The 22,515-nt window shown below is 36.6% G+C and overlaps 1 protein-coding gene across 10 annotated transcripts in view; it reads right to left on the minus strand.

Annotated features, from left to right (window-relative positions):
- RAPGEF6 (Rap guanine nucleotide exchange factor 6) overlaps nt 1-22,515 on the minus strand; it is a 190,309-nt gene that overhangs the window by 3,832 nt on the left and 163,962 nt on the right. For 5 of the 10 annotated variants that reach the window (XM_077911554.1, XM_077911549.1, XM_077911551.1 and 2 more), the window contains 7 exons: nt 20,979-21,002; nt 17,206-17,426; nt 12,679-12,870; nt 10,156-10,290; nt 4,999-5,227; nt 2,692-3,194; nt 417-731 (listed from right to left, as the gene is read on the minus strand). In XM_077911554.1, coding sequence (XP_077767680.1) covers nt 417-731; nt 2,692-3,194; nt 4,999-5,227; nt 10,156-10,290; nt 12,679-12,870; nt 17,206-17,426; nt 20,979-21,002 — 1,619 coding nt within the window. The other 5 variants (XM_077911553.1, XM_077911550.1, XM_077911555.1 and 2 more) reach the window with 5 other exon arrangements.

Here is a 22,515-nt window from a genome sequence, read left to right on the forward strand (position 1 = left end):
AGTTGCAGTCAGTCAAAAGTTCTGCTAGTGAGAGGGAACATCATCAGCACAACTTCAGGTAATTAGGTACTCTGAAGTTTTCAGGCATCCATGTAAGACACAACTCCACCACTATCAAAATTATCCTATCAGACTGAGCTGCTATTTGTCAATTCTGGAAGAAGGGTATGGGGCATACAGAAACATGCCGGTTACTCTGTCCATTAAAAAAATACACCGCTATATTTACGGATTTCTTTCTTTCTTTTTTTTCTTTTTTAAAAAGCAAAACAAAAAAACCAGATTGCTAAGGTATTTAAATGTACGATTATATGAAATAACTTAAATTAACGATTATATGAAATAACACAGGGTAAAGACCAATTAATGTATTCAGCAATTCATTCAAGATCCATTAAGGTAGTTTGTCAACATACCATCTGCTTCGCTATCTGCGTCAGTCACATCTGCTAGTTTAGGATGGGATGGCTGCAAAATATGCCTCTGAGGCTGAGTTACAATCCTCGATGGAACACAGGCCACGGGGCTGCTACCGAGAGAAGTGGGTGGCAGTCTAGAGAGGCTGTCATGCATCATCTTTGACCTCTGCACTGCCACGCTATAATCTGGAGGTTTTAGGTGTAGGTGGGGTCCTTCCTTTAGGTCCGCTAAAGAAATCCCCATGTATCCTGGAGGAGTGGGAGGTGGCTCCCTATACCTATCCTCCTTCTTGGGTGAAGTGACACAGTACACTGGCATGAAAAACAAGCAATGGAAACGTTAATGAAAAATGCAAGAAATGAAAAAAAAGACATACTGAAACTTATTACAATGATAAAAACAAAACTCAAAAACAGACTAAATGAATATATTTGAATACAGTGACAGATTAAAAACATAACACCTAAAACTTAATATTTAAACCTGTTATTCAAACATATAAATCACACTAGGTCTTATAACTACAGTGACAGATTTGAAAGAAGTGACACAATGACAAACCCTCCTCTAGGGTGAAGCCCTGGCAATTCATAGATGACTGCCTGGCTCCCAGGGGACACCAACCCCAGAAACATTCAATGGTTTACCCTGAACACCTATGCTCTGCTGACTGGGAAGAATTTCAGAGAAATGACGTTGGGGCCCTCTATTTCAGGGCTTTCCTACCCTGTCCTTGAGACACAAACCACTGTTGTATGTATGGCACTTATGGGTAGACTACTCGTCAGTCCTGGCATATCAACAACTTGAACTTTCCGAGTACAGAGGACCCAATTCCTTTGAGGACCTTACTTCTAACTTCTGATCTATGACTAAGTAAAAAGAAAGGCATTATTTTAGGAAACCCATCTTAAATTTCCCTGATTTTTGGTGCATGTTCAAAATAATTGTGACTTAAAATCCTTTTCCCTAAGTCTGTGTAAGGCAAAGTTTCAAGAAGCTTCAGAAATTGGTTAAATAAAAGAGGAGGTTCCATGAAATTAAGACCAATTCACAGGACCTGAAGGACAAATGGCTCTATATTACTGATGTAACTTTTAAAACACAAACACTACCTACATATTAAACAGAATGAAGAAGGACCATCTGATAATTCTAATATTAACTCCTCTTTTAGACGATGGTGTTTGTCCATACTGAAACTTCTACAACTGTACCAGCAGAATCTGCATGTAGTATCAAGGTCTTAAAGGATTTTAATTCCCACCCAAAAGGATGGGGCAGGGAGAGAGGGTGGGGTGAAGTCATCAAGACCAATAAGGCAAGAATGAATAATTTTCCCAGAGTCCCCTAGAAATAAAAGATTTTTAAAAATATAGTTACTTAAATGGACAAGAGATTACTTTTATATCGTTGCACACAAACATTTAGATATCCATATAGCGGTTACCCAAAAAGGTTTAATATAAAATCCTTGGGAAAAAAAATGAACGAACTGAAAATCCCAATCTATATTGCAACTTGACAAGTAAAAATGTACTAGGAATGTGCTATAAAAATCAGCACATTTTTCACATTTTTCGTAATTTAAATTGACTTCATGAATATGTTATAAAGTTGATTCAAAGTATAGTCATTTCATATACATAAAAAAGCAGGGGCTATTATATCCAAATATTTGTGTAATTCAAGGAGGAAGTGAAAAAAAAAATATTTGATAGCTAAATACTAGAAGAATACATATACCAAAAAAGCTGTGTGCGGTTGGAATGGAACCCACAACAGGAATTCGCATACCCCTGACATGTGCTAGGAGACTATAATGAAAAATATTTGGGACTCCTTTATCAGAATTTTCCTCACTTTTACTACCTAAAAATAATACCAGATTCAAAATTTCTACCATGCATGTATAGCAATTGTGGTCCAAACAATTTATGAAGTGACAAAGAGAATAATCCCTTTGTTACTACTCCATGGTAAAACACAATCTCTTCTCAATGAAACCAAAGAAATCTCAAAAACAAAACACAAACGAAATTATCAACTTAATTACACCAGCCCTTTTGTTTTAATAAGCCTGAATACTTGCCTCCAAGCCCTTGAGAAATCATGAACTTTTTGGAAGTACTTTGTAGAGGGCAGGAAGAGAGGCTGGAGTGAAAGAAGGAATATTTCCAAGAATAAAAGTCTAGGCCAAGATATCCCAATGCCATTTTTTGCCGCTTAATCTCTAAATGCCACAGATACAACAGAGAACACAAAACTTACCAATCAAGCCCTTTTCTGTACTTGAAGTAACAGTTTTGTAAACTGGGTCAGTGCCATCCTTGGGATCCAAGCTTTCAGAGGACTCGGGTGTGATGCTCTCTAACACTCTCCGTTTAACTGTCCCATAGTTTGGTTCGTATGTGTCAGACAGAGAACTAGAGGATGCCCAACTCTGTCTCATCTGATTAGTCTCCAGGTTTCCTTTACACTGACCACAAGTTCTAGAGCAGCCTTTAGGGCAAGAATAGGGCTCACAGTCGGGGGGTTCCACTTCAGCAATGGGGCCATCCAAATGAGTATGTCGATAAGAGTTCAAAAAATCCCAGCCTTTTGGGTTTGGAAGGCTTTGGAAGTTGTCATGGGAGCTGCTTGAACAAGAAGTCCAACTTCCACGACCGCTATCCGCTGCTTCTAAAATAACATGCTCATGAGAAATCTCCTCATTACTCACAGAAAATGAGCCAGCTAAGCTCTTGACTAGAGATGGCTTTGACAGCGTCCACCTAAAAAATTGGGGATACACAATTAAAATTTATTGGCTTATCGGGAAAACCTTCTGTCCAAGTGTTACTGCCTATAAGAGATTACAGAACATGCACAATGCATGTGTTCAATGCCAAAATAATCTTGTGAAAAAAACAACACTGTAATCAATCATCAGTTAATCTCTATTCCCATTAATGTTCATACCCAGCTAGAAACATACATGGAAGAAACTCAAATACTTAGCAAAGTATCTCAGAAATTTTTGAGTTGATTTTAAATAAAAATGAAAAATAAGGTTTAAAATGAATAAAATCGGGATCCCTGGGTGGCGCAGCGGTTTGGCGCCTGCCTTTGGCCCAGGGCGCGATCCTGGAGACCCGGGATCGAATCCCACATCGATGGTGCATCCCGGTGCATGGAGCCTGCTTCTCCCTCTGCCTGTGTCTCTGCCTCTCTCTCTCTCTGTAACTATCATAAATAAATAAAAATTAAAAAAAAAATAAAATGAATAAAATCAAGTATACACTTTCATTCTTTGTCAACATAATGCTAAACACTCTATGTGGATACAAAATAAAGAATTCTAAACTACATGTTTTCAACTATGTTTGGTTTTTCAATATAACCCCGAGGCTAGACTAATACAGCACCAAGTACTAAGAGTAATTTCTCCAACCAACAACTGTAAAATGAATTCTATTATTTAGAATAGAATAGCAGGGGTTCCCAAATTTGGGCTCTGGGGCCAAATCCAGCCAATGGCATGTTTTTGGAGCAATGGTATGTATGGTCTGGAGCAAAGCATGTTTTTTTTTTTTTTACATTTAAAAGAGTTTAAATAAAACAAAATATTCCAAAGAATTTGAGACAGAGAAAAATGTAGTCTGCAAAGCCTAAAATGTTTACTATCAGGCCCTTTATCCTCCTTGTCTCTGCTCCCCTTCACTTTCTCCCCAGCCTGGCCAAAAAAAAAAAAAAAAGGCTTGTGAACTCTTGATTCACAGTGTGGAGCAGGTGGGGGTAAACTACAGTCCAAGGCTAAATCTGATCCTTAGCCTATTTTTGTAAATACAGTTTTACTGGGACACACAGTATGCCCATTTGTATATGAATTGTATTGTTTAAGGCTGTTTCGGAGCAAAGATGGCCCTGCCAAGCAGATGTGACACAGAATTCATGACCTGAAAAGTCTGATATTATTTACTATTTAACTTTTACAGAGAGGTCTGCTGACCCCTGGCCTAGAAAGTCTTGGTTAAAAAGGCTTTATAAATATGCAAATACTTTACTATATCTTAAGTTTTAATATTAAAGAATATCAGATTTATCAATCAGTTTAGAACTAAATAGAACTATCTAAATAGAAATTTAGTTAACTTCAAAAAAACCCCCAAAACCCAAGACAACTTTGGACTTCTACTAGCTGATAATTCTTACTCCCTAAATCATACTTTCAGATCAAGGGCTGTCTACACATATACAGCATTACACAATCTTCTGAACATTCTCTATCGTAATAGCCCCAACACAAGAACCACACCACATCCCCCTAGCAACAGCAGCTTCACTGTGAGCTCTTATTAACTGGAAAGTTACATGAATTCAGTAACTCTTTAAAAATAAGCACCCCTACAGGTTTCAAAATAGTACTTATTTATATATTCAATACAGAGAATGCATGCTTAGCCCTCATTATTTTATGGATTCCCCTGCAACCACCCCACCAAGACAGGGCTATCTCTAAGGGCACATTGGGGAGCACTGCTTGCAGTGGCCACTTGGCTTGGATTTTGTAACATGAACATGGGCAACTATATTTACCCGGGGCCAAGCTGACTATGGTCTCCTATCCCTGAGGAGTGTTCTGTCTTTTCCAAAGGCCCAGTGGATTCAGGGACCGCCACAGCCTGTGAAGAACACCGTTCATCCTGTAGAGCTGTAGACATGGAGTCAACAGAACAATTGCTCACAATGCTGGATCGTGAAGAAATTTCACTATGGCTGGAGTCAGACAAGTTGTCAGATTTAGCTGATGGTGTAAGTGTATAACCTAAATGAGAGAAAACAAGTGATTAAACTACAAAACAAGGAAACAGGGAGGGGTATGTGGTCAGGGAGAAGACGAAGAAAAACAAAGAAACAACAAAGGACAGAGTAAGCAGCATCTTAGTTTCCATCTGTGTAGATGTAAGGATGCCAATTTCCTAGATACATTCCCCTACATATCCATTTATCTACCTACCTACACTATACCAACCCGATTCCAAATTCAAGAAATATGAAGTCGAAACCCAGTATTACTGAAGAAACTAGTCCAAATGTGTACCTGCCCTGGGCTCTCACAAAGCTACAAGCATTTAATAAAATAAGAAGGCATCAGATGTATTTCAAAATATTAAAAAGCAGACATCTTGAGTTTCTCAACTTCTTTTTAAACCCTTTGTCCCCTTCTTTGATTAACATAAATATTTCTTGGCTTGATCTGATTGTCTAGAATACCACCTTGAGGTAAGGTGGTGGTGGTGAGGGGAGTCAAGACTCAAGAGAAGGAATTTTATTTTTGCTTTTTTAAACTATATATACTTACCCCAGATATTCTGCTTATGTCACCTAAGGAGTCTTGCCCCAAGTTGAAAGCAATATTTTCTTATTTTTAAATAAATTGTTTTAGCTATAAACAATACCTTGTTTACAAGGTATTACAAGTTTATACCTTGTTTCCTTTTTCTTCACCAACTTTACACAATATTGCATTAAACAGAAAACTGACAATTTTATAAAAATGTGTTATGAAAAAGATGGCATCTGCCTTTTTGAAAATTGTTCCATGATTTACTGCACAGCAGATACAGCAACAGCTTTTGCATTCTCTGGAATAAAGGGGTGGAGATGGAATGAGGTGGAAGCATCCAAAAATAAATCTACAGCAATGACAATTCAATGTACATAACGTCTATTTTGGTAACTGTTAGAAAAGTAAACAAAGTTACTTAGAAATAAAAGGAAATGCCATAGTAATCTCAACAAGGAGTAGGTCTCAAAGAATCAAACAATTATTTTCTTGTTCATTGGGAAAATGAGGGTCAATGGGTACATGACCTTCAGGACAATCCTGAGAAATCTCAGCAAGAAAAACTATAGGTTTTATATATGCATATAACTCAAGTCACTAAAGAAAAAATTTGTTGAACACTGACCATATTAAGGAGTTCCAGTAACTATTTCCAAGAGAGAAATTAAGACCCAGAATATGGGCGATTTTTATGTGGCTTACAGTGCCACCAGGCACAGGATAAGTTGAAATAAGCCAGTCTTGATCTTCTGAACACTGCCATTTCCCAGTGTGCTTTATGAAGTGATTGGCCAATTTTCAAGAGGATCAAGAAAATGGATGCAGTAAATTAAAAAAATAAAATATAAAAATTCTTCGATAGAAAAGCATTACTGTCTTAGAAGTAATTACATCCCTATGTCTCTTAGATCAGTACTTCTCAAATACAATCAATTCTAAGAATTACCTGGAAAAGTTATTAAATATACATATCCTTGGGCCTCTTTCTGGGCAATTCGCATAGGAGGTTTGCGGTAGGACACAGTAACTTTATTTTTAACAAGTTTCCAAATGATTTTTCACTTGCTATGTCAAACTATCTCCTCTTTCTCCTCTGGATCACAGATTTATATGAAAAGCAAATGAAATAAAAAGTGTACGTGGACAAGGTACAATTTCTTGCCTTCTTTTCCCTTTAGCTTGTAAAGTAATTGTAGTAATAGGGCAGTAAAATTCTCTAAAGCAAAGGTGGTGATCAGATCATTACTGGGGGTTCTAATGTGAAAGTACCTCTATTTATTTCATTCACAGACCCAGCCGCTATCAGCAGGAAATAAAGCCAACTACAGAAAACAAGAGTATAAATTTTACTAACATTAGTAAAATAACATGTACAAATAAGGCACTTTAAATAAATACGACTTTGTTGCTAGAGTATATTTAATACTAATCATGAAATGTCTGTAAATCGTATTTTACACTAAATTGTCTGCCTAAACTTTGATAAATTAATTTAAGCTACATGTACATTAATAAATGAAAACAAATTTAACACTAAAATTAGGTAAGGAACTCCGTCAGATTGTCTTTCTCCTCTTAGACTTGAATCGCGTATAGAAGCAGTTTAAAGTGTTACGGTTGCCTCGGCTATTTGAATTGAAGATGTCACTCCCTTTCTCATCTTTGATGTTGCTCCCAACATCCTTCACTTTCTCACAGCTTTCTGTAGCTTGATGGTGATCTGCGTCCTCTTTTTTGCTGTTGGCTAGTCTCTCCCTTGAAAGAGTTCTTTCCCTAAATCTTCTAAACGGGGACGTCATTCTTTTTCTGGCTGTGTTCTCACAACTTGTCCTGTCTCTATTCTCCTCAGTGGCCTTCTCGGTCCTGTCTGTTCTTTTGGCTGTGCTCCTGGTAATCTGAAGGATTTTCTTTTGCAAGTAAACCCCACCTATTCCGGGGCAGCTCTGGCCACTGATCTTGGTGCTGGACTCACGGGGAGGGGATGAGGAAGACCCTGAGAGGCGCAGCAGGATGCTGAGATCAGATAGGATACTGCCAACTGGAGGGAGAGATGCAAAAACCCTGTCATGGTCAATTAATTCTTTCCAGTTAATCACAATTAGCCTGGTTTCTATTACAGAACATTTCACTATTAAAAAATTCAAACATTTTGACAGTATTGGAAAAATTGAAATCTAGTAATGTATTTTTTAAAGTACAGAGAGTCTACTATATAGCATAAACACTGTAGTCATTCCAAGACAGAACACAGGAAAAAAATTACTTTAATCAGAAAAAGCTGGTAATAAAATACTGTTGAAAGTAAGCAAAATTCATAAATCTTAAGGAAAAACATGACAAGAGTATCAGGTAACCAGAATTATTTCTCAAGAATAACTATGTCTAGGATTTTCAGGCAGATTCTACTAAAAAAAAGGCTTGGTAAAACCCAGATAGGACATATAAACAATGTAGGTGTTTATAAAGCACAATTTCTGATCCTGAACTCTCCACGGTGGAAAAGGTTGCTTTCCATCAGCACAGGAGAAGATGAAGGCTGCCTGATGTCTCATTTTTTAAATATCTACAGAAAGAGAAATTTAAACAGTTTCAAAGAAAATAATTTCTTCAGGTTTCTAAGGATTCTAAACATGCCGATGATAGTCTCCCAAAGCTATGAATGTCAATGTCAACTGCTGGCCACAGAACAAAAGCCAAAATGGTGAAAAGACTTCTCTATTGTAGTCGCAAGAGTGGATTTTCTTTTGGGAATGAGAGCGATGTGGAAATTCTTCTTCCCACAAGTCACATTCAGGTAAGAACACCCTATCCAATCCAACTAGTTTCCTGGTTAGAGAACTATCTGTTAATGGGATCTCAAAACAGCCTCCAAAAGGGGTGGAGTGTGTAAAGTTGTTCTAGAAAAAGCATTAAGAGCATGTGGCCACTGTTCATTAGGACCATGTATGTGATGTATGTGTGTTCATTAGGACCATGTATGAAAAACCAATTTCTTGTATGTGATGGATCCCCCTCTTTGAGATCTGGTAAGGAGCACTTTAGATTGGACCATGTAGCCAATAGAGAGATGAAACAGATCTGCATGCCTCATAAAATCATATAGGAGCTATACTACAAGATCAGAAACCTGTGTTTTACAAACATACCTATTAATATATACTGTTTATATGTCCTACTTAATTTTTACTAATCTTTTCTTAGTAAAATCTGAATGAAAACTAGCTAGTCTCAGCTATGTGAAGGGGGATATGGTAGCTTAGCAGTGAAGCTATGTTATCCTGGGGTGGCAGCAGGGAAAAAGAACACCTTAATTTACTAAACATGTAATCATCTATCAGCTTTTATAAATATTATTTCCTTTAACCTTGTATGAGGCCCTTAAAATAGATGGTCTTTGTTCCATCTTATGGACAAGAAATTTGACCTTATAAATCAGTTGGGCATAGTTATCCAGCTATAGTGGGGAAAAGAGTCAAATTGAACTCAGGTCTGACATCACTTACCACATTGCTGGCACAAATGTGAATAAAAAGGAGCCCCTAGAAGTGAGACAAAAATCGAAAACATGGGAGCTAAAGAAAGCTCTGGAAGCTTCTCCTTCCTGCTAGAATTCATAAGGTTGTCTTAACCAACCCCATGCGCCCTCTTGTACTGTGATTAAACAGTAATTGTTTTACATCTGTGAAGATGAGGCCAGAGCTAAGGTTTTATTGTTTTTTTTTTTAACCAAGGTAATGAAGAGTGTGGAGGGGCCAATGTAGGAAATACACCATTTAAAATGCTACATGTGCAGCTACCATGAAATAGCATTTGCATGCACACTACTCAGGCAAGACAAAAAGCTTCACTTTGATTTATGAAAACATGGGTCAATGAACTAGACCAATGTCAGGTATTTTACCTCAAGAGGTTCTATGTATGATGTAAAATCCTTAGGGGTATAGGTCACTTTAAATCCTGATTACTAAAAAGGTAGTAATATTCCCATTACTAAAAAAGGGGGAATGTATCAACTTAAATATGTTTCTTTCCCTAAATTCTGTAGTTGCTTAAAACCAATTTCTTGTAGAAATTCTTTGAAATACTCCATAGAAACATTTAAATATTTGGAAATTTGTGCAACAACATCAAGAATCTGCACAGAATGAAACAACTGTGACTTCTGCTTTCATTCTTATCTATGTTTGCTGACAAAGGGCCACCCTTCCAACACAGGAATCCTGGTTATATGATGCACAATACCTGGAAAGCATCTGGATAATTCAATCTAAAACATGAAAGTCCAGAAAGTATTAGGAGTTAAAGGTTTCTTCACTTTCTATTATCATTATAGATTGAAAAGCAACTTAAGTGGCAACAAGTATTGTTTGGTGTAATATGAACTAGCTGAGACAGTTACATCTTACCTTTGCGAGGGGAACCTTGAGGAGATGCAGGAGGGCTAGAATGTAAGGATGATGCCACAGAGATAGTGTCTTCTGGATGTTTCTTACCACTTACTTCTTCAGTTGTTCCTAAAACTTTCTGAGGTAAATTTGTACCTAAAAATTAAACCCAAGAAGCAAATAAACATCACTTCACAATTAACCTATCTGTAGTGGCCTAAAGTACTACATTACTAAAGCCATGATGCACAATGGCTAGTGTGGTCAAATGTATAAATGACAAACAGGTACGAAACAACTAGGTAATGGCATACAGAGACTCTGACCTCTAGGTCATTTGTTCCAATTCAGCTAGTCAGCACGAATTAGACTAAAAGAGTTCTTTGTTGTTTTGTGATGAAAGGGAAACTGATTTAAAGGTCTGAGTGTAGTGTCCTAGCCCCCACAACTGACACACTTGTTGGAAATCTTAACAGAGAAGGGATAGATTCCAAATCTTCTCTCCCCTCTAGAGAGATAGCCTCTCTGAGTCAGGGTGGGTATGCGGCAGGGGCAGTGTAGGGGTGTTGGCACTGACTCTACCTGATGTGCATCTATGCTGTTGAGTGTACAGAAGAGGTTGCAGGACTACAAGGCCAGCCCTTTTCAAGAGCACTAAATTCATACTACAGGATAAAAGTAGACAATAGAAACAATTGTGGATTTATAGAAAAATAGTATGGAGCTCCCTGAAAACATGCTACAAGTTCTATCTTTACTCTTATCCAACAGCTGGTCCTGTTTACATATATCTTTTTTAAGAAATGTCCAAGAGCTACTGACACTATTTTAATCAGTGAAGTAAGCCCAACTTTGATGGGCATTTGTCATAGTAACGAGCAGCCTTTTCACACTGAAAAAATTTAAATCACAGAATACTCACACTGCTCTTAAGTACTATTTTAATATAAATGAATTTATCATATAAATAACAGCCATATTATAACAAGTGAAAAAAGGGCTACTTGGAACAAGTAATAATGCCTCTTGGGTGATGACATCCAAGTAAGAAGCTAGATAAAGACCTGTCTCATTTCTTACTCCTCCCAGCAACTTGATCAACTTCACCAATTTTGTATCTAATTACCTCTTTATTTCCACAACTGTTAAACTAGTTCAGGCTCTGAGCAACTTCCAGTTAAGTACCACATCAGCTTTCAATTTGGACTCTTGGTCTGCTCTCTCACTGTGCTCCCTACCACAGTCCGACTCTACTATAAAAAAGACCACAGACTTTCCCTGCTCAAATCTCTGCAACAGCTACTCACTGACAACTCTCCTTTGGCATGCCATGTTATATAATGCCAGCACACCTAGGACTTTACTTCTCATCATCCTGGGAGGCTGTGTAGTATGACAGTTAAAAGCAAGGATGTTAGAGCCAGTTAGTCTGGCTTCAACTCCCAGCTCCATTACTCATTGGTAGTGTGTAAGTTACCAAGACTCTCTAGGTTCCTTCTGGAGTAGGAGAGTATTACGCATCTTATAGGGTTATTATGAAGATTAAACGAATATAATAAATCTAGTAAAGCACTCAGAATTGTGTCTGTGTTCAGGGGGTGGTCTGTAGGTAGCAGATTTTATTATTGTCTCTTAACACTCTTTCTGCAGCTCTGCACTCAGAGGCAGCACACTGCTGTAGCTCCTTGTAGACACCAAGCTTTTCCTTTGCCCTAAGCAATTTCTCTGCAATCTTTGCCTAATTACCTCCTTCCTAATTAACCCTTAAAACTCTGCCGAGGCATTATCTCCAAAAGTCACCTCTGAAGCTCTACTTTTTACTTAGCTCTGTGTGCCCTAAAAACTTCCGATCTTTTTATTATGTTTTTACATGCACATACCTCTGGTAAAATAGTAAACACATTATACTTAAGTTACTGGTTTGTGTGTCTATAAGCACTGGAGCGAAAATCTGGCAAGGGCAGCGGTGGTTTCTTATTCAACTTTGGATCTCAAAACAAAATTGAATTAAATTCACAGAGTTCTACTGAATATGTCCTAAATATAACACATGGGTTAAGTAATAATGTTAGGAACCACATGGAATCTAGCTTCCCTTCCACATGGCCTAACAGAAGGGAGGAAAAAGCATGGCCTGTACTTTATTTATTTTACAATCTCTTCTTGTCTCCTAACTAGGTTTTTCAGAAGTGATCATTAATGGAAAAATATACTTTATAATAAGCAATCTTATTCTCACAGAGTACATGTGCATTAGATGACTTATGCACCTCTGAACGCAGTGAACTCCTGGTACCTCTGTGTACTACTGTAAGCTTTCTGTTGATATGACCATAGAAATTCCAACACTGGCATTTAAAATACATATGCTGTCATCACATACCTACAGGCAAACTGAAATCTGTGTATAATTTAATCATCACTCATGAATTTAAAAAGGTTTCAGTAGCTCGTCTTCTGAGCATTTACACCTGTGATTATTTTTTTCAGTCTAACTCCCTGGAAATTTTAACTAGATCAATGCAATAATAACTGAATACTCACTCAACGTGGCAGGGTCTTTGGCTTGTCCCTTCTTCCTGATGGGGTGCAAATTAACAGCTGGCACTTGAAGCACCTGGCTTACTCGGTGGGGCTGATGCAAATGTGCTTTAGCCGTTTGGCCTGCCGATCTCATAGGCACTGGAGACATTTCTGATGATTTGGCTGATCTTTTCTCACTTAAATTCTTGGTCACTAATAGAGTAAGAAATATGTAATTGCACACTTTTTGAGGCAAGGTTTTTGCCAATGATAATAATAAATGAATGCATTAAAACCATCTATTTCTTAAACCGCAAAATACAACAGATTTATCTTCCTAAAAATGATTCCATGTAAGTATTATGGCCTATTAAACCCTTCATGATCTAGCATCAGGCCAATATTTGCCTCCCTAGTACCACATGCTCTGCAGCAACTAGATGAGATCCCTTATTTTCTCAAGGCATCCTTTATCTTTTCTTCACAGCACTGATAATTGTTTGTAACAATTCAATTATGTGTGCAAATTGTCAATTAGTATGTCCCCCTGATCAGGCCCTTAACTAACATGAGAGTAAGGACTGTATATCATGCTCACCTTATATATCCCTGTGTATGCAGTGAATGACACAAAAAAGGTGCTTCATGGGTATGTGAAGAACAAATGAAATTATTTTAACAGTTATATACAGGAATACCAGAGAATAGTTTTATAAATTCATGGTTAGAATATTTGACAATAAACATCAGAATTAAAAACGGAGAACTATGACTCATTATGGTAGTCCAGAGGAAAGAACTTCCTTCAAGTAGTACTTTTAATTCTTTATTATTCAGGGTGGTTTCAACACAGGTCCAATCTCAGTACTCCATGATGTATTTGTTACTGTTGTTTTTAAAATTTTATTTATTAAAGGAGAGACACACAGAGAGCCAAAGACATAGGCAGAGCGAGAAGCAGATTCCCTGTGGGGAGCCTGATGCAGGACTTGATCCCAGGACCCTGGGATCATGACCTGAGCCAAAGGCAGATGCTCAACTACTGAGCCACCCAGGTGCTGCCATGATGTAATTGTATTAAACATCAAAATAAAAGCAAAATTAGCACACTTAACCAGTCCTAGCACAGCTAGAATAGTTATATACTATGTTTTTACTATGAGGGCCTAGCAAATATTTTGAGCATTAAGAATTAGGAAACAGGGATCCCTGGGTGGCTCAGAGGTTTGGCGCCTGCCTTTGGCCCAGGGCGCGATCCTGGAGTCCCAGGATCGAGTCCCACGTCAGGCTCCCGGTGTGGAGCCTGCTTCTCCCTCCTCCTGTGTCTCTGCCTCTCTCTCTCTCTCTCTATCATAAATAAATAAATAAATCTTAAAAAAAAAAAGAATTAGGAAACATTTCAGAAGTCAAAACAAAGGGACTTCTGTGGGATAATGTGCAGTGGCTCCTCAAATGCTTCAATCTAAGTAGTTATCTCACCTTTGGGTTAGAGCCATGAAACTTTTTCCCCTTTCTCTCAATATTAACCAATTCTCAACTGATGTCTTGCTATAGTACAAAGAAAAAACTATCAAGCCTAAATATAGATGCCTGCCAAAACTCACATATATACTGATTAGGAAGAGCCAAATTCTAAAATGCTCAGCAATTATTGTAAAGACCTGGGATTTAAAAATCATTTGGAAAGTGATAAAAAATATTTACATGCTTAAAAAATCATTTATGCGACAGCAATCAAGTAAAGACTCTCAAACGAAAGGAATACATATCATATTAAACTGTCATAAAACTTACCTTGATCCCACAGGTTTACTCATTTTAAATCAATATTAAATATGTAGTAAAGGACATACTTAATGTTATGAGAAAAGACAGGCAAGTAAAGTGGGTGAAGGAAAAGTACGCAGGTGTTGTTTGTGTGTGTGAGGAAGGGAGGTCAAGAGGGAGAATGGATGCCGAGGTAAGTACATAGAATCATTCTGGGCCCAGCATTTTAACAATGAGTCAGTCACAGAAGAGATTTCCATGCTCTTGAATATCTCAAATCAGATTTAGGGACCAAAAAAAAAAGCAGATAATGAAAACAAAAGATAAATATTATTTCTGTTTTTGTCTGATCAAAGGTTAAACTGTGTTCCATAACCGTAAGATGACAAGGTATATGCTGAATTACTTGGGGAAAAAATAATTTGATGATCATGCAAAGGAGGTCCTGAGTACTTTAATAAATCATGTATATGGGACTTTGAACCATAAAACATAATTGAATCTTAAGATTCTGCACATTTTTCAGTCTTTACCTCTGACATATACCATTTTCATATGGCTGACACTATTCTTAATAGGTCACATCTGGTAAAATATTTTCCTAGATACCTTCAAAGTCTATATATGTTTATTATTTTTAATAGCTATTATTCCTTGTATTGATAAACAGTGTACTTGACTATTCACCAGCATTTTAGTATCTCCATGATTTCATTTTCACTATAATATATTCTGCAACATCTTTGTATAAACACGATTTTCAGGTGCATTATCTCAATGGAATACAACCCCAATACTGGACACCTGACACATTGCTGTAAGGAGTAAATGGTAAGGTTTGTTAAGTGCCTACCTAGCATGGCCTGCTGCACATAGAAATCTCTCAATAACTGTTAGATTTTATTATTTCTTTCTCCTAATTTAATGGGATGGATGTATAAAGAATCAAAGAGCTAAAACATACTATCCTTCAGCTTTACATGCTTGGGCAAGCAGATCTAAGATGAAGAGAACCTTTCTCAAAAAGTAACAAATGACTTTCAATTCTGTCTTTATCCTTCAGTAGATGTTCATTCCATCATACTCTATTCCTATGGGTAGAAATGTTTTTGTAACAACATTTAATGAATGGCTTGTTATCCTGAACTTTAAAATCCATTGTCATTATCTGAAATTTTTATTTTTTTTTTTAAAGATTTTATTTATTTGACAGTGCTCATGCACAAGATGGCAGGGGTGGGCGGGGAGCAGCAGCAAGGGAGGGAAAAGCAGGCTCTCCACTGAACAGGGAGCCTGATGATGTGGGGGTTGATCCCAGGATCTCAGGATTATGACCTGAGCCGAAGGCAGATGCTCAATTGACAGAGACACCCAGGCGCCCTCGTATCTGAAAATTTTAAATCAGTATGTGGTAGTATGCCAATTTTCTCTTTTCTACTCCATTGACAAACTTTTTCTGTTATATGCTATTTGTTAATCTCAGGGTCAGCCCCATGATGACTACTATTTCCTCCTATCAATTAGGAATACTGAAATAGAAAATGTGATCCTCCCCCAACTATATTCTCTCAACAGTTTATCAAGTTCTAGGCATCCTGCTGGAATTTTTATTGACATAACATTTAAGTGTATATGTGTACATATACATATATATAATACATATATATACACACACACATATACATAAAATAACATCCACTTATAATTTAATCATCAATTTTGGTTGTCACTACACAGTGTATTTTCCCATTTTGGATTTCTGTTTTTATAATCATCATTTCCTTGACCCAGACACATATACGTTCTGTTGTTGAATACATGTATTCTCAGCTTTTATAAGTTTACGATATGCCATTTCGTTTTTACAAAACATCTATTTCAATACATTTTCACTAGCCACAAGAAATTTGAAGAGGATTCTTGCTTATAGAGGCAGTGTGAACCCTAAGCAGAGTAGAACCAACAAGATGTTTTCCCAGAAACTATATTCAGCACCTGAATATCAAATTGCCATAGCTTTCAACTGGGTCTGTGTGCATCTGTGCTTTATCCAGATTTATTTTGTGTATCCATTAGCAAGATATGTCCTAAGGTATAAGAAAAGCCTAAAAGAGGTTATTTTTCGGGGGTCTGGGAATACTCAAAATTTTTTTCCATATAAATTAATGGTAATCACTTCTTCCCTCTGTCATTTTGGCTGATGAAAGGTTTTATAGGAACACTCCACTTACTAATAATGGGGGAAACTGCATGCAATAAAAAAACCCCAAAAAACAAAACAAAACAAAAAAACAAAAAAACTTGAGAATAAGCTCTTCTTCTGTCCATCCCATTTCCTGTATTTTAACAGTATCAGAATGTGCCGGAGTTTTCTTGTTTTACTACTGACCTCTATGATCTCTAAGGATTTCAATTAAATTTCTTGCATTTTATGTAGGTAAGTAATATCTCTAAGATTTTTAAAAAAGGTAAAAATTTCACTTATTTTATTCTTCATTTAGGAATGAAGGTAAAAACATTCTCTAACAGAAGGACTCCTCTATACTGTTTCAGTTTTTATAAGTAGACTTTATAATGATTTTTAAAGAAGAATTCTTTATCCCTCAATTGCCTGTAATCATTAAGAATGGATGGAATTCGGTATCTGGTAAAAAGGATCGCTTGATGTTTGGGATATGTCAGAAATCTTTTGTGAGTGAAAGTTAATTTTCATGGGACTTCAGGTTAACTCCAGAGAAATAAATTTCTATTCTTTTACATTAAGTGAAAACCTGTACTTACAGGTACCATAGGCAGGCTCCCACTGCAAAGACATCATCTGAAACTTTTCCTCATCTGTGTCGACATCCAGACTGGAAAGATACTGCTTCACTTTCCTTGCCATCTGGGCATCCTCGTATAACTTCTTGGCATTAAGTAGAGAGCTGCGACGTGCCCTTTTCTTGTGTGCACCTCCTTGAACATCCAGCATGTTTGAGTTTGTGCTGCCTTGACTCAGTGACCTGTAGGAAGATGGACATCAAAATGAGGAGCAGTAAAGATGAGAATTACACATGGCAGAATGAAGATTAAAAGAATTTTGTTCTGTTAATGCTATTGCATGCTGATGTAAATGAGTTAAAAGATGAAGAGCATTAATGCAAAGTAATATGGCACACATGGCTATGTTCTGAGTTTTAAGATTCGGCAAAGTGCAGAATTTAAAAGAATAAGATAACAATCTCCCCTCTACCCAGTCCCCACCCAAGCAATAAATTCCATCAGATCTGTGTTTGCACCTACACAACCCATGGCAAAACTGTGATAAGTAAACTGTGACCCAGAGGCCATCCGCACTCTGAAAATATGGCAAGAGACTGGGTCACAACAAGTGCATCCTTAGCCAGATCTCTGAATCAAGGATTCTTCAGCAAGGGAGTTTCTAGAGCAGCTCTGCTTTTTTGTGCTGCGTTGGGTATACCACAGCCATTACCATTTCTGTCTGCAGCAGGCCCACTATGAGTATGCTAACCAATTTTACTGGTAAGCAGATTTTGGTCAAACTTCAAACAGAACAATTGATAGGAAAAATAAGCATTTATACTCAATTCAATAAAGTCGGAGACCAGAGGTAATAGAAAGCTACTCTCCTCCTCATGCATGGAATGGTTAGGCAATATGTGGTTCTAGAACTGATGATCTGAGACTTGGGATCTTTCTTTGCAACACCTCTGTGATGGAACTACAAGCCAGGAAGAAACAATGACAGTTCAAGCAAGCTATAGCTTCACCCGACTCTCCTCTTTTTGGCAAACCTCATTCTATAATGACCACATCTAGAACCAATGGAAAAATAGGACGATGTTATTAGTCCTTTCTAATAAGGCTAGAAACATAAGGTTCTTAAATGATTTTTATTCTAAATGAAGTTCCCATTCTAAAATAATAAAGCTATCTATGGGTTTTTCTAAACTGCTTTCATTTTTATTCCTAAATATTCTAAATGCATACACCACAACCCTAGAACAATTTGTTCTTCGGTGCTCACATACTATTGAAAACAGACATTAAAATCCTAATGTTTTCTTTGTAAATTAAGTGAAACAAAGTTGTAAAAGTGTTATAGTATTTTTTTCTTTCACCATGTTAAGATCTTTGGAATAGGATATGGCTCCACATTTGAAAGCAACTTTCGACTGCTACTTGTCAGGCAGAAACCGTGACATGGTTATCACTAGCTTCACATACAGTAACTTCAAAACTTACAGAATGGTTGGGAAGAAAATCCAATGACATGAGTGAATTACCCTTTTAATCTCCAGTAACCAAATGATCATAAGAAGGTAGTAAATCTAACAAGTTCAACAACATTTCTCAAGCAGCTGTCAAAAGGAGACTAGCTCTAAATATCCACAAACCCAAGCTAAGAGTCCAGCACCAGAAGCTTTTACTTCCTTAATGGCTTGTTTTAAGAAATCATGCATCATCAATACAGTTGATAGCACAAATGAGAATACTGTGCAGGGAAAAAATCCTCAGAAACTACTCACTGAGAAGATTCATATTCTAAATATGAAGAAGTCTGAGATCTAAATAAACCAATTTAATATGCTCACATATTTCTTTTAATGAATGCAAAAGGGTATTATAAAAATATCTAAGTTTACATAAGAGCTCTTTTAATAAGCATAAAGTAAAAATATTCAGTGGTAAGAAGGCACTGAAGTGATTTTCCTAGTGGTACATCAAATAATAATGTATCCAACAAATGAAGATATCTTAGATTCAAACAAATGCAGTAAAATCAAGTGCCAACATTTACGAGCAAAGTTTAATACAAATATTTTAATAAGTTTTCCTCTAACGACATCCCCCCAAAAACGCGTCCACAAATCTAGAATACATACAAAATTCTAATAACTAAAGACATTTTAATAAGTGACAAAAAATGTCTTCTAAACTACTTTCCAAAACAGAACACACCAAGATGTAAGAATAAAAATACATAGCATCTGCAACCATCATTCAATACAACCCTAAAACTGAACAACGAATGTTACTTAAGTCATTCAACACCCCAAATTCCCACTAGGATGTACTGACCAAGTATTCTTTGTAACAGTAATGTCAGGAATCAATTTCTATATTTGGTGAGAAAAACCAGAAAAGACCAAGACATAAATGTGAAATACAGAAGAAAACGCATGAGAAACACAAAGAGAAGGAAGAACATAGAAGGGAAATTCAAGTTCACCAAACTTCAACAGAAAATAAGATCACAAATAAGACAAACTCAAGTTCAAGTGAGTGGCTCACAAAAAAAAAAAAAAAAAAAAAATTCCTTCTTTCATGTAATAAAAGCATCTAACTTCATGTTTCACTATATATAGTCTTAAAATAACAAAATCCTTCATAGGTAATCTCTTCATTCACAAAAACCATTTCTTTCTTCATCTAAAAATAAAAGGACTACATAGATGATTTATAAGGTCCTAAACAGTCTATGATTCTAAATAGATAACCACATAAAAGCAGAGATCTGAAAAGACCTGAACAACAAAAAGTGGCAGTTTCTGATGTGTTAGTTTTTTTTTAATGTAAACTCTACCCCCCAACTTGGGGCTTGAACTCACAGCTCCAAAACCAAGAGTTGCTTGCTTTACAGACTGAGCTTGCTAGGTACTCCTGATTGTATTACAGTTAAAAGAGGTAAGGGAGCTTCTTATTAAAAATGGTAGAAATTCAACCAATATTATATTGTCTTTCATGGTGTTAGTGGATCTGAGGAATTAAAACCATCTTCTATTTCAATTCTTTCTTTTTTTTTTTTTTTATTTCAATTATTTCTAACTGAATTTTATAGTATAGTTTGGATAAGGGCTGCCTCTTTTTGAAAAACATGAAAACATAACCTTAATAAACAAACTTCATCCATTTTTATCTTCTTACATATTTATTTTTTATAAAATACGTCATTTGAAGAAGCTTTTTTTAAAGCAGGCTCCATGTCCAACATGGGGCTTGAATTCATGTCCCTGAGATCAAGAGTCACATGCTCTACTGACTGAACCAGCCAGGCATCCCCACATACAGCATTTGAGAAAAAGAAAATAGCATGGACTCTGGAATCAGACTCTCTCGGTCTCTTATCCACCATTAGGGAGCTGTAAGAATTTAGACAAGTCTATCTTCCCTGTCTGCACCATGGCAACAACAGTATTTATCTCACAGGATGGATGTAGAATTCAGTAATTCATTTAAAGTGCTTAGAAAAATATATGGCACAGAGCAAGCACACACCAAATATTCACTATAATCATCATCATTTAACTGACCCTGCTAAATTAAAATCTACAAGGGACTTATGGGACATCAACAATAGCAAAGTAAAGGGGTGGGGGAAGCTAGTTCTAACACTACCTTCTCCTTGTTAGCAAAAGGCATTTGTCAGGAATGTAGGTTGACAGGGTTAATAGAACGCATGCTCTTTTATGTGCGTGCATTAATGAACAGGATGCAGTATATGTTAAGAGTCGTACAATCTTCATTTCAGTTGCATTCATCTCTACACTTACCCCAGACTCCGCCACCTCTTCTTCCTGTAAGCAAGAGCCACAAACATTGAAGCATGGGTTTGAATAGGAAAGCACAGAAAAAAGACAACAGTTGAGAGTCAGGGAAACTATGGAGACAGAATAGAACAGAAAAATATTACTAAGAAAAAAATGGAAGTTAACAGTAAAATGACTTTAATGGAATGCAGAGGGGTAAAATGAATTATGGTATGTACCGAAGGTCAACAAACCCACAATATTCTTTAAAATATGCTTTTAGACTAATTGTATTTCTAATATCTAATCTGTATCACAGGCTTACGTTCATAAGAAACTTAAGAAAAAACATGTACTTACTATAAATTGTGAATTTAAAGTTTTTAGGGAAGGAAACCTTAAATTAAAGGAGAGAATTTTTAAATATTTTTTTGAAAGGATTTTTAAGCCACTCATTTAAGTGATAGAATGAAATGACAAAGATCATGAAGATTCATGTGATTTCTAAGGGCAGAAATTTCTCTTGATGATGTACTTTACAAGAATTTTGACCAGCAAATCTATGTAAAATTTAAGTAAAATGTATCATCAGAATAAGATACTGCATTTCCTTATACTACAATTTAGACTGAACAAAGATTCTGGTTTTTATTTTTATCTGTCTTTGTTCCCCACTGGCCTCAGTGCACCAGGCTTGCACCCACCAAGCTCCAGTGGCAAGGTGGCCCAAGACTATGTTTTCAGTTAGCAAACTGGTTTTAGAATGAAGAGGTTACTTTGTTTATACTAGATAATACACACCACAAAATGGACAATTACCTACTTAAAGAAAGAGTACATTTCAGTACTGGCTGACAAAGAAAACAGATTCAGGAAAATTCAGTCTATTTCAATTTGTCCAATCTAATTCTAAATGTTTCCTTTTCCCCTAAACTATATTCTACTTAGGCCGTTCCCCAGAAAATAGCCAAGTTTATTCATTTGCTCCTTAGGATTTTCCTCCTTTGTTCATTTTTGAAGCACAGGTGGTACTCATTATTTACTGGTCTGGTAAGGGCACAAATTCATTCTGTCTTCAGGAAGGAGAGTGCTAACATACAAATGGAGGTGGGTCCACGTAAGACAACAGGGAATGGTGGGGCCACTATACAGAAACATGCAACAAAAGCAAAAACTTAAAAGAACAAAAAAACCAACAAACCCTCCTCCAGGTTTGCTTTGGTCCCTGGTTCTTAGTGTATTCTGCTTCCACACTGTTGAGCAATGAAATGTCTCATTACATGTAGTGATTCGTAAGGGCAGAGTGGGATTACCCAAGAGAACAGCTGACACACTCCCTTCATCCATATTCAGAGGATCTCTACACTAGAGCAACCATCGGATCAACTACTTACAAAAACAATGACTCCTAAACACTAATTTAAATAAGACAAAACAAAAAACTTATCCTGACACACACTGATTGATTACAAAAACTCCACCTATGATTTTTAAAGTGTTTTTTTGTTTTCTTTGTAGACCATATTTTTTTAAGCCAAAGGAACTGCTCTTGCCTTCGTTA

Source organism: Canis aureus, chromosome 10, assembly GCF_053574225.1.
Source record: "Canis aureus isolate CA01 chromosome 10, VMU_Caureus_v.1.0, whole genome shotgun sequence".
Taxonomy (NCBI): Eukaryota; Metazoa; Chordata; class Mammalia; order Carnivora; family Canidae; genus Canis; species Canis aureus.